The 12151-nt window shown below is 43.2% G+C and overlaps 1 protein-coding gene across 2 annotated transcripts in view; it reads left to right on the top strand.

Annotated features, from left to right (window-relative positions):
- The window catches only part of GLB1L2 (galactosidase beta 1 like 2), a 47479-nt gene that overhangs the window by 14771 nt on the left and 20557 nt on the right, over positions 1-12151 (top strand). For both annotated transcript variants that reach the window (XM_080817080.1, XM_080817079.1), the window contains exons 3-7: positions 301-369; positions 925-1020; positions 2750-2858; positions 7689-7781; positions 10610-10691. In XM_080817080.1, coding sequence (XP_080673206.1) covers positions 301-369; positions 925-1020; positions 2750-2858; positions 7689-7781; positions 10610-10691 — 449 coding nt within the window. The remainder of the gene's footprint in view (positions 1-300; positions 370-924; positions 1021-2749; positions 2859-7688; positions 7782-10609; positions 10692-12151) is intronic.

Here is a 12151-nt window from a genome sequence, read left to right as displayed (position 1 = left end):
GGGAGTGGAGTGCATGTTCAAGCTGACCTGTGGTCCCATCTTAGGCTTTACTGAAATCTTACTGGCCTTCTCTCGCTTCTCCTAAGGAGGTGACATATTAGCCCCCATCCCCCCTCCACGGACTGGCCCTGGATTCTCTAAGGTCCCTAGATCTCTTCAATTAGTTCTTGGTTACAATCCTGACACCATTACAACAATGTACCTAATACATCCTCAGACATTTTAGGGGTAAAGAAGGTAATCTAGAAGACAAAGTGGAATAAATGAAAAGCTCAATCCTGTAACTATCTTCTATTACAGCTATGTTCCATGGAACCTCCATGAACCAGAAAGAGGCAAATTTGACTTCTCTGGGAATCTGGACCTGGAGTAAGTGCTGTTGCTGCTCCTATGGCCTGGCCTGGGGTGGGGAGGCAGAGAGGTGGCCCCTTGGGGTTGATTAGGAACCATGGGACCATCCCGGTTCTGCTTTGAGAACCAGAGAAGGGCGGGTCAGGAGCCTTATTCTCAGGACCCACACGCTGTCTAGCCTCGAACCTGTTACTCCTGGGGGTCTGGATCTGCCTCCTCTGAGCGCAAACCTCTTCACTGTAGCCCAGCTGTGCCTAAACCCTAGTGTCTGCCCTGCTTTGCAGTGTGGTCCAGCCACCTGGGCTGGGACAGGGTTTGCTCCTCTATGGTAGCAAGGCCGTTGGGGTCAGGTTCACTGTTAGGACCTCCGTACCCTGTCTAATACCCTTCATCCTTATGCTCCCAGTGGGGCTGTGCAGAAGGTCCTAGTCTGGGAGCAGGTGAGAACCCAGCTACCAAGGCCTCTGAAGGCAGGGAGGAGAGGAGCTGGGCAGCTCCACCACCTTGGGATACTGGGCTTGTCTCCACCCTCCTCCTCTGTGTCTTGAGAGTTGCTGACACTGACCTCCCTAGGGCCTTTGTGCTGATGGCTGCGGAGATCGGGTTGTGGGTGATTCTGCGTCCAGGACCCTATATCTGCAGTGAGATTGACCTCGGGGGCTTGCCCAGGTGAGTGGGGCTATGTGGGGCTCCAGCTGTGGCTTGAACTGTCCTCTGTGCTTGTGCAAAATGGTGATCACAAATGTAGGTTTAATTTTGCTACTAAAGTATATTTTTCATTTTGTACTGAATTTTTTTTTCAGAATAAGTGCCATTTTAAATGATGTCACTTTATTTGGTAAAGTATAAGAGAAACAAATTAATGTTTTTGTTTTCTGTTTTATCTTCAAATCTCAGGCTTTAATGAATTATGTTAGGATGTATAGTCTCCACTAAGGTCAGTAGAGTTCTCTGGGGTTGGAGTAGAAATCTGGACAGTAATCACCTGGTACCACATTCATTCCTTGTCCTCATTATTACTGCCATTAATTTTCAACAAAAAAGACTTTCTTGTTAATAGGCATAATCTTTCCCATCCTTAGGGTGTTCCAGATGGTTACATCCACTTTCTCCCTATCCCGTGCTGCCCCAAGAGGGAGGAAGACTGGTCCTGTTTGCCTTGTGGTCTCCTTCGGGAATGGCCTCTCCCCACTGCACAGCCACCAGCCCAGGCCTTGTTTTCTCATTCGTCTCCAGCGCAACCCAGCTCTACCCTAGGGATCCAAGCAGCCTCTCTCTCCATCTCCTTTGATCACCTCCCTGTCTCTGTGCCCTTGACAGGGCTGTGCACACAGCCGGAGTGCCCTCCCCCTGCACCTAGGGATTAGAAATCTCTGTGTCAGCGATGTCCTCAGGCTCAGCTGGAGCTGCCAGGAGGACAGAATTTAAGTGTTAGCTCAGAAGCAGCGGGAGTTCCAGCACTTAGCCCTCCTCCTGGGCAGCACTGTCCATTCATATCCCGGCACGTGGGCACACCCTCGGGAGGCCCAAATAAGCAGAGACCCAGTGTTGATGAGAAGCTAGACCCTTCTAGGTAAGATGGAGGGTGGAGGTATCAGTCTCAAGGAAGCTGCTCTTTCCTCACGCAATTTTACCTAACATAAATTGATCATTTTCTGACCTGTTCCGGGCTTCCAAATTAGGAGAACCATCAGAGCCTTTATTAGAAAATATAAGTATTTTCTCAGAAATTTCAAGTGAGAAGGAAAACTTTCTGACTCCAGATCTGGAAGGAATGATACGATCTGGGGAATGCAATCACAATGGACGAGTTGTGGAAAGCATTCCCCTTCTTCCTCACTGGCAACTCCCCTGAGCTGAGCTCTGAAGAGCTGAGGAGGCTGATGCTAATGATCCCCCTCCCCCGCCAGCCCGGAGAGCAGTGGGGAGAAGTCGGATTAGCCTCTGATGGCCTCTGTGTCAGGACTGGTTTTCTGGGTGACACCGGAAGGTTGCATCTGGCCCCAGTGATTCCTGAACCCCTTTTGCTTCACTCCTTTGTAATGAGATTTTAGAGTAAATGCTTCAACGCTGGGCCTTGAGTTCAGTGAAAAGCTTTTCTCACTCTGCCTGGCAGCCAGACCTATCTATATCGCCATAAAGCTGGAAATAAAATCCCTAGCAGTGCTGGTTGTCTTTTTGTAGGGAAGCAGTGCAGAGTGCAGGGCTGGAGCTGTGGCAGTGTATGTCTCTGGATCTGTTTGCACAGTATCCTGCCTTCCTGGCTGAGTGGAGGTAGTGGGGTGGGAATGGTCTCACTCCCCCCAGGACTCTGAAGCTGCTTCTCTCCCCCACCATCATCCTACCCAGAACAAACTCACAGACAGTGAAACTAATTCCCCCCCCCCTTTTATTCAAGCTGGTTACTCCAAGACTCTGGCATGAGGCTGAGAACAACTTACAAGGGCTTCACGGAAGCAGTGGACCTTTATTTTGATCACCTGATGTCCAGGGTGGTGCCACTCCAGGTAAAAGCAAGGAGCCTCCTTTTTGATCTTCAGCTGTCTTCCTACTGGGAGTAAATAGTCCTAGGTGACCTCTCAGACTAGGGGCTCACAGTTCCTTTCAACACAGGAATGCATTCTTTCCACTGCTTGAGATCTGTAATTGGAGGGGTTTGTAGTAGTTGTCTTCTAAAAGATATATTTCAGTGTTGTCTTAGGTGGCAAAGTGCTGAAGGGGTAGACGGGCACAAGGACTGATATTCATCCTCACAGTGTCGGAGCTGCCACATGTGATGTCTTGGTAACTGAAAAACCCGCCAACTGGTGTCCCAGTGCCAGTCCCAGTGGCGTACTTACTGGCTCAGTCCTACATGGAGAGGAGCGTAAACGGATGGGCCCTTACCTGTAAGACAGCAGGACTTTTTGTGATTATAAAATTACAGTTGATGACTTTTCAAGGTACATCTTTTGGCTACCTACCAAAAAAGTGCTGTGTGGTACACATTTTATTCAAAACATAGGTGATAAAAAATCAGTGTTGGGGAGAAAGTATCTTATCCTTGCATGTAATATTTGGAGGCAATAAAAAGGCAGGAATGGGAATAATTAATCCAATAGTATATAAAAATTAGAAGAATTGTGCTGAGAAATTAGTACGTTTATTAAAAAAAATAGTACATCTACAAAAATTGCTCTTGAATTGGGGCGCCTGGTGGCTCAGTTGGCTGCCTTCGGCTCAGGACATGATCCCAGGGTCCCACATCGGGCTCCTTGCTAAGCAGGGACCCTGCTTCTCCATCTGCCTACTGCTCCCCTTGCTGTGTTCTCTCTCGCTCTCTGACAAATAAATAAAATCTTTAAAAAAACAATGCTTTTGAGTCAATTGTTTGGAATGTTCAGAGCACACATAGACCAAAGGAATTCCTTGACCATTTACAGGGTAGGCAAATAAAACACAGGGTGCTCAGTTAAATTTGAATTTCAGATAAACAAGGAGTATGCTTTTTAGTATAAATACGTCCTTAATATTGCATGGGATGTACCTACATTAAAATATTCATAATTTACATAAAAATGTATTCATTGTAAATTCAAGTTTAGCTGACTATCTTGTATTTTTTACTTCTCAATTAAACCTAGAAACCCTAATCATGAAATAAGTAAGAATCCAGGAAATTATTAGCCTAGATTTTTGCAAGGAAGATGGGATTACTGAGATGATTCAGCAGGTTGTAGTAGATTGGGTGCTGGAGGTAGAGGCAGGGGTTGTAGGGAAGGTCATCCAGGAATATGGCTCAGAAGCATTCTTAAATACGGAAGTAGTGTACCAGAAATTAAAAAAAAATTCTGGGTATAACATAATTATTTTGTTTTTTATTGTGGCAAAATATACATAACAGAAAATTTACTACTCTTACCATTTTTAAGTGTAGAGTTCACATACATTTACATTGTTGTGCAAACAGTACTACCATCCATTTCCTGAACTTTTCCATCTTCCCAAACTGAAACTTTCCATTAAACATTAACGTCCCACCTCCCCTCTCCATAACCTCTGGCAACCACCATTCTACTTTCTGTTGCTATGAAGTTGACCACTCTAGGTACCTCATATAAGTAAAATCATACAGTGTTTGTCCTGTTATGACTGGCTTCTTTTACTTAGCATGTCTTCAAGATTCATTCGTATTGTAGCACATGTAGGCAGGTGTCAGAATTTCCTTCCTTTTTAAGACAGAATCATAATTTTTTGTATGTCTGTATCACATTTTATCCATTCATTCATGAATGGACACCTAGGTTGCTTCTGCCTATTGTGAATAATGTTGCTATGCTAGTTAATCTTACTAAAGTTTTGTCAATTTTGTTAATCTTTCCAAAGAACTAACTCTTGGTTTTGTTGGTGTTTTTCTCTGTTTTTTTTTTAATTACCTATTATTGTCGCTATTCTAATCTTTATTATTTCCTTCTGTTTGCTACCTTTGAGTTTAGTTTGTTTCTTTTTTCTAGTTCTCTAAGGTGAAAAGTTAGATGTTGACCTAAGACATTTCTTCCTTTTTAATGTGTTTACTGGTATAAATTTCCCTCTTAGCACCGCTTTTGCTGCATCCTATAAGTTTATGTTGAATTTTTATTTTCATTTGTCTCAAGATATTTCCTGATTTCTTTGAATCATTGGTTGTTTTTAAGAGTGTGTTGTTTTATTCCCACATATTTCTGGGAATTTGAGATGTGAATTTTTCATTGTTCTTTTTGCTGTTGGTTTCTAGTTTCATTCTGTTGTGATCGGAAAAGATACATTGTATGATTTCAGTCTTTTAAAATTATTAAAACTTGTGTTGTGGCCTAACATATGATCTGTCTTGGAGAATGTTCCATTTGTATACATTTGAGAAAAATGTGTATTGTGTTATTGGATGGACTGTTCTCTACGTATTTGTTAGGTTCATTTGATCTATAGCATTGTTTGAGTTGAAATCTAGGTCTTTTCATCAGGGAATTCAATCCATTTACATTTAAAGGAATTATCGATAGGGAAGCATTTGCTTTGGTCATTTTTTATTTGTTTTCTCTATGTTTTATAGCTTTTCTCTCCCGTATTTCCTCCATTACTACTTTCCTTTGTATTTAGTTGATTTTTTATAATGACAAGTTTTAATTCCCTTTTCATTTCTTTTGTGTATGTTCTGTAGTATTTTCATTGTGGTTACTGTGTAGATTACAAATACTGTCCTAAATTATGACATTCTATTTTATGTCAGTGCCAACTAAACTTCAGTTACACACAAAAACTACTCCTTTACACCTCTACCTCCCTGTATGGTATTTGTCTTTCTCTGACTGACTTATTTTGTTCAGCATAATACCCTCTAGTTATATCCACGTTGTTGCAAATGGCAAGGTTTCATTCTTTTTGACATTCACCTTTATTGGAGAACGTTGTATTTTCCTGTGGCTTCAAGTCACTGTCTAGCATCTTTTCATTCCAACTTGAGGGATTCTGTGTAGCATTTCTCATAAGTCAATTCTAGTGTTATCAAACCCCCTCAACTTTTATTTGAGAATGTCTTAATTTCTCTCTCATTTTTTGAAGGACAGTTATGCTGGATGTAGAATTCTTGGTTGATAGTTTTTTTTGTTTTTTTTTTTTTTCTTCAGCTCTTTGACTGTATCATCCTTCTGTCACTGCCCTGCAAGATTTCTGGTGAGATATCCACTGATAGTCTTATTGGGGATCATTCATACATGTCAAGTTGCTTTTCTCTTGCTCCTGTCAAGAATCTCTTTTTGTCTTTGGCTCTGACAGTTTGATTGTAATGCGTCTTGGTTTTGTCTCTTTGTTAATGCTACCTGGAGTTAACTGAAGATTCTTGGATTTGTATATCTATGTCTCCTCAAATTTGAGAGGTTTTCAGACATTAATTCTTCAAATAATCTCTCTGCCCTGTTTCTTCCTTCTTTTTGGGATTTCTGCAATGTGTATATTTATCTGCTTACTGATGTTGTGTATGTCCCTCAGGGTCTGTTCACTTTTCCCCATTCTGTCACTTTTTGCTCTACAGACTGAATAATTTAAAATGACTTGTCTTCAAGTTTTCCCATTCTTCCTGTTTGAATTCATTGTTGAACTTCTATGGTGAATTTTTCTATTCAGATACTGTATTTTTCAGCTCCAGAAATCTTATTTATTTTTTTAATACTTTCTCTTTATTGATATTTTCACTTTGCTGATATAGCCTCTTCCTGATGTCTTTGTCTATGTTTTCTTTAGCTCTTTGAAAAAAAAAATATGTGTGTATGTGTGTGCGTGTGTGTGTGTTTTAAAATCTTTGACTAGTAAGTCCAGTTTGTGTTCTTTAAAGACTGTTTCTAGAGATATACTTTATCCTTTTGAATGAGCTATGTTATGCTGTTTCTTTGCCTGTGTTTGTTGTTGTTGTTGTTGAAAACTGGTCATTTGAAAGAACAGTCACCTCTCTCAGTCTTTACAGACTAGTGGGGAACATCTTCATTATTTGGCGGGCTCCTAAGCATTAAGATCACAATGGGGTGATGGCTTTAGATCTTCTCACATGTTTTCTGGGCATGTGTCTAGTCTGGCCTATGTGTGTGCCACCTTTTTTTCCTCCTAATTTTCGCTGGCTGCTTTTACACGTCTTAATTTCCCAAAGAGTCTCACCTCAACTTTTTTTTTTTTTTTTGGTGGCCTTAGGTGTTCTATCATATTCCTCTGCCTATAACCCCTTGCACCTGGCATACATGGGCCTTTAGACCCCCTGAAATTTTCACATGTTGTGATCTTCATTGCCTTGTATAGCTTCCAACCTGAGGTCCAAGCAATGCCATTTCCTGTAAGAGCTCCAAGTCAGATGAGACAGAAACTAGTCTACTGGGAAGCCTACAGACAGTCCAGAATATTGCAAACAAGTTCCATTTTGCTCCTTCTGTCTTCAGGGAGGGAAATGGGGATTGGGTTGCTTTTTTCTGACTATGCCATGCTATCCCAGCGAGGAGGTGGGGCAAGGGTGAGTAAAAACACCAGGAGATTTCTTATGCTTTTAAACAAGCATTTTTCTTGATTTGCTTAAACATTTAACTGGTTCCCAGTTAAAATAACTAAAGTTATTTTAGTCAGTCTGTAATTGTTTATTCGATGTTCCCATAAGGGAATGAGGACCTGGAACTCCCTACCTACTCTGTGTCTTACTGACATCATTCTCAATTATATTACCAAATCTTTTGAGACTTTTGCTTTCAAATGGAATATTTTGCTGGTAATTGGTGATAAGTGTGGTGAAATTAGTACAGTTTCCACTACAAACTCAGCTTTCGATTATTTATCTCTTTCCCCAGTATAAGCATGGAGGCCCCATCATTGCTGTGCAGGTGGAGAACGAATATGGTTCCTATAACAAAGACCCCGCCTATATGCCTTACATCAAGAAAGTAAGAGTCGGTTTGGTTTATTTCTTCATATTCCTTCCTCTGAAATGTAGTATGGGCTATGATGTGACATGTTGGTCTAATTCTTTTCTCATATTAATACATTTCCCAGCACCATTTATTAATTTCCTAGCACCATTTATTAATTAGTGAATCCTTTCACCATACTTTTATTTCAGTGGTGTCATCACTTTTATCACCATTTATCAATTGAGTCTAATTGTGGGTTATAGTACATATATGGTATTGCAGTGGCTGAAAATAAATGGATGGGTTTCACTGAGTGTGATGACTAGTGAAGTCTCTCTGTAGAGGCTGCTCTCCTTCTAGCATCTAATGCAAAGGTTCTCAGCTTCATGTGAACATTAAACATCACTTTAAACATGTGAACATCACTTTAAAAATCCCTGTGCCCAGGCCATGCACCATACCAATTAAATAAGAATCTCTGGGTTCTTATTCCAATGTGTGGGTTGTTTTGAGAACCACTGATTTAGTGTGTGGCAGATCAGGGTAGGGCAGGGCTAGATGACACTTAAAAGAACAGGGCTATACTCTGCTCTGGTTTCTATCCATTTGTAGCTAAGGCCTTGAGCAAATGCCTTAGTTTTTCTAAACCTCCATTTTCTCTTCTTTGAAGTGGGACTAATGAGAGAATTTGCCTCTCTGAATTGTGCATGTGTGTGAGATCACTTGAGTCAGGACTATTCTAGCCATATAGTAAGTGTCAGTAAATAAGACTTTGATAAATTATTGGCAGTGGTTTTATAGTACTTAGAAGGACAGGCCATGGTGTGGGTTGAGGAAATGGTAAGTGGCCTTAGGGAATCCACCTAATTAAAACTGCTTTAGCTTTGGCCCTTGATGTCAGCATCTCTTCTGCTGTCATAGGCAGATTCATTTTCCATTTGGAAATTACTTCAGTCCCTGCACACAGACTCAAGCGCTCCAGCTTATAGGCTCTTATGTAGTCTTGCCCCCTTCTTATCATCTGCAGAAAGCCCTATCTGTAGGGAACAAACCTGTCTCCAGGAAGAGGCATTCCCAAAGCTGGGAAGGGGAGCTCCAGAATCAGCTTCCATTCTGATAGTCAAGCCCAACTGCAGCCTGTTTAGATCATACTTCCAGCTTCCTCTTTGCCTTTGAGTTAGCTAGAAAGATCCCAGCCAGGGCTCAGAATAGGAGGGTTTCTCCCACTGTAACTCTTTCCCTTGGACTGTCTCTCAAATGCTGGGGTTTCTCCAGCAGGTGTTTACTGAGTCCTGAGCTGTAGAGAAGGAGAGCTCTGCTGATGGGTGGAGAGGAGAGTGCAATCCCTTCACGGGCTTCTCCAGTTCAACTTCCTTGGTGTCTGGGGAAGGTACCCACATGTGAGACAGATGGACAAAGAGAAGCTGCAGCTTCTGTCATCCTGTCATCCTGAACTCTTGGGAGGATCCCCTCCTAGAGCTGCCATGCAGCTTTTCCTGGATATTGCAGATATACAGACACCATCAGCATAGGATGACCTTGGGTCAAACACCTGACCTTTTTGAGCCTTAGCTTCATCATGTGCTCAGTGGAGTCAAGAATGCCTTTCTCTAATTAGTGAGATTACAGACACAAGACCCCTAACTCTGTTTGACAGATCGCTGGTGCTCAGGAAATAGTAATTACCCCTTATGGTATGCAGTCAATAAATTAATGCCTGTGAAAAGTCAAGTGTAAATAGTACAGCTGTAAAAGAAGGTTACACCCTCCCAACCAACACGATGCTGTGTGTGTAAGGTAGGAACTGAGACAAAGCTTGTTATATATTGGCAAATGACTGGGTCGAGAGTTGTGAGGTGCTGAGTCCAGATTTTAATAAAAATCTCACCTTGCTTAATGAATTGAACTTCTGCAGCTTCTGTTGTCTCTGAGAATTAGGGCCCCCTCTGCCCCTACTGGCTTGTAGGCTTTGGACATGAACATTATGTACCTACTGGATTATCTCTATCTCACCTATTTCCCAAAGAATTTGGTTAAAATAAGCAGTCTTGTCAAAATTAGAGGAGAGTTCCCCTTGCTGGGGTTTCTGATCCAGAAGAGCCCACAGACCCAGAGCAGAGCCTTCCAAGGTGAACAGACTCTGGATTCAGATCCATACTATCTTATTTGCTCTGTATCCCTTAACACTTTATCCAACCTCTCTGAGACTCTTTGTCTGTACAGTTATTAATTGTGAAGAGTGAATAGGACAGTCTATGTAAAGTATTTAGCAGAAGGCCTGCCATGATTGTAAGTGGTTCATAAATGTAGCAGTTATTCTGAGTAGTAAAATGGTTACTGCCTTTCAGCGCAGTATGTGCTCCTTCTACTTCTTCATTTGATTGACAACTTTCGAGGAGATCATCCTGTCCTACTGGGCACATGCAGCATGTCTTGGGCATGTGACTGTGTTGAACAGAGCCCACCCTGACCCAGTGTGGGGGAGAGATGGGCTGCTTCTTTCTGATGTGGGGGGAGCTGGAAGGTCAGGAGGGTCAGGAGGTCCTGACCTGCTCATGGACCCCCTGCAAGCTGGCCTCTACATAGGCCCATCTAGGAACAGCACATTAGCCAGAACTGGCCCCTCGCCAGATCTGTGGCAGCCAAGGGATGCCAGAGTCTGACAGCCCTGCCCCTGCCTCAGCTGGACTTCAGCTGATAGGAGCTTTGTTGAACATGTTGGGCACAAACAGGATAGGTTTCTGTCCACTTTCTGTGGTGAAGTAAATGCTTTATTTTGAAACTTTCCTTCTTTCCTTTCTAACTGTCCCTTCCCAACCTCTGAGAAATGACATATTGACTTGTTTTCTTTTCCCCCACAGGCCTTGGAGGACCGAGGTATTGTGGAATTGCTCTTGACTTCAGACAACAAGGATGGCCTGCAAAAGGGAGTCATGGATGGAGGTGCCTGCCTGGAAGCTGTGCGGGGGGAGGGTGGGAGGCAGCACCCTGGCCTCACTCTGCATTCTTCCCCAAATGGCCTGGTCCACCAGTGGAGTTTCCTTGATGTCTGAGCTTCTCCCATTTGCATGGCATCGGGCCCGAAGCTCTGGGCCTCAGAGGGTTGGAGGATCTGTGGCAGACGGATCTCTGGTCTCCCACTTCTGCTGAGCACTCACTCAGGACACTAATAGTGCTCTGCAAACTGCAAGACGGGAATGGTGAGTTGGTCATCCTAAAGGAAGGTCTTTTTGAATGTCCGCAGAGAAGGCAGAGCAGATGAATCAGGATGGGGTGTCCTGTTAGGGTGGCTTAGTCAAACCCTGCCAAAATCATGGAGATGGCTGACCACTGCCCAGGGGGTATGTAGCCCCTGTGGTGATGGCAGCTGGCTGGGCAGCGAGTATACAGTAGTACAGGGCATCTGTTCCCCTTACTCTGAATCTCTTCCTGTTACTGTAGAGGCACTGGCCCAGCTTCACCCTTGTGCACTAAGCCCCTTGTCCCTGAGCTACTCAAGGACATTGCTCCAGCAACTCCTGCTTCTGCCCTGGGTCATCAGATTTTCTCTCTCTATTGGGTCGTTCCCATCTGCATATAAACATGTTGTTATTTCTCTCTTCTAAAGCAACTCTCTTGACTCATTTCCCTATCCAGAGGCTGCTGTGTTTCTCTGCTCTCCTTTTAAGAGATCTCCCCGTGTCCATGTTCAATAGCTGCCCCAGTCTGTTTCCTTTCCATCTCTCTTAAACCGTGGGGGTCATGTTACCACCCTTGCCATTTCACTGCTGTTGTTCTTTTCAGGGTTGCCAGGGACTTTCATGTTTCAAATTTAAATGCTTGTCCTTGTCGCCTCTGACCTCTCTGATTTTGTCAGCAACCATCAGTCTCTTTCCCTTGAAATGTTTTCCTTCCTTGGTGTCTGAGACCCAATTTCTTGGTTTTTCTCTGACTTCACAGGCTGTTCCCACCTGATATCTCCCACTGGTCACTTCTCTGTCCCTGAGTTCTGATATTTAAATTCTTTACTTCTTACTCCTTGGAATGAATGTTCCTCCTTTCCTTACATTCACCACCCTGGTGATATGATCTAGGTGCCTTTAAGTCTGATGTGTGTGCTGATGAGTGTGAGACACATGTCACCATGAGCGACCTTCCTGAACTCCTGCCTCACGTGTACATCTGCCTATTGCGCACAGCGCCCCAGAAAGTCTGCTCGTATCAGTGGAACCTGCCGGGAACTGAACTGTCTCCCTCCCAGGGCCTGCCGCACGTTCAGTCTTTTCCTCAGTAAATTGCAACTCCATTTCCCCCAGTTGCCCGGGCCCTAAACTTTGTAGGCACTCTCAGGCCTCTGCTTGTGTATGCGTGACACACAGCAAATCCTTTTTATCTTTAGTTTTATCTTCAAATTTATCCAGATC

This window comes from Martes martes (genome assembly GCF_963455335.1).
Source record: "Martes martes genome assembly, chromosome: 10".
In the NCBI taxonomy this organism is placed as follows: Eukaryota; Metazoa; Chordata; class Mammalia; order Carnivora; family Mustelidae; genus Martes; species Martes martes.
Note: the sequence above shows the minus strand (reverse complement) of the source record. Positions and strands in the feature narration are given on the sequence as shown.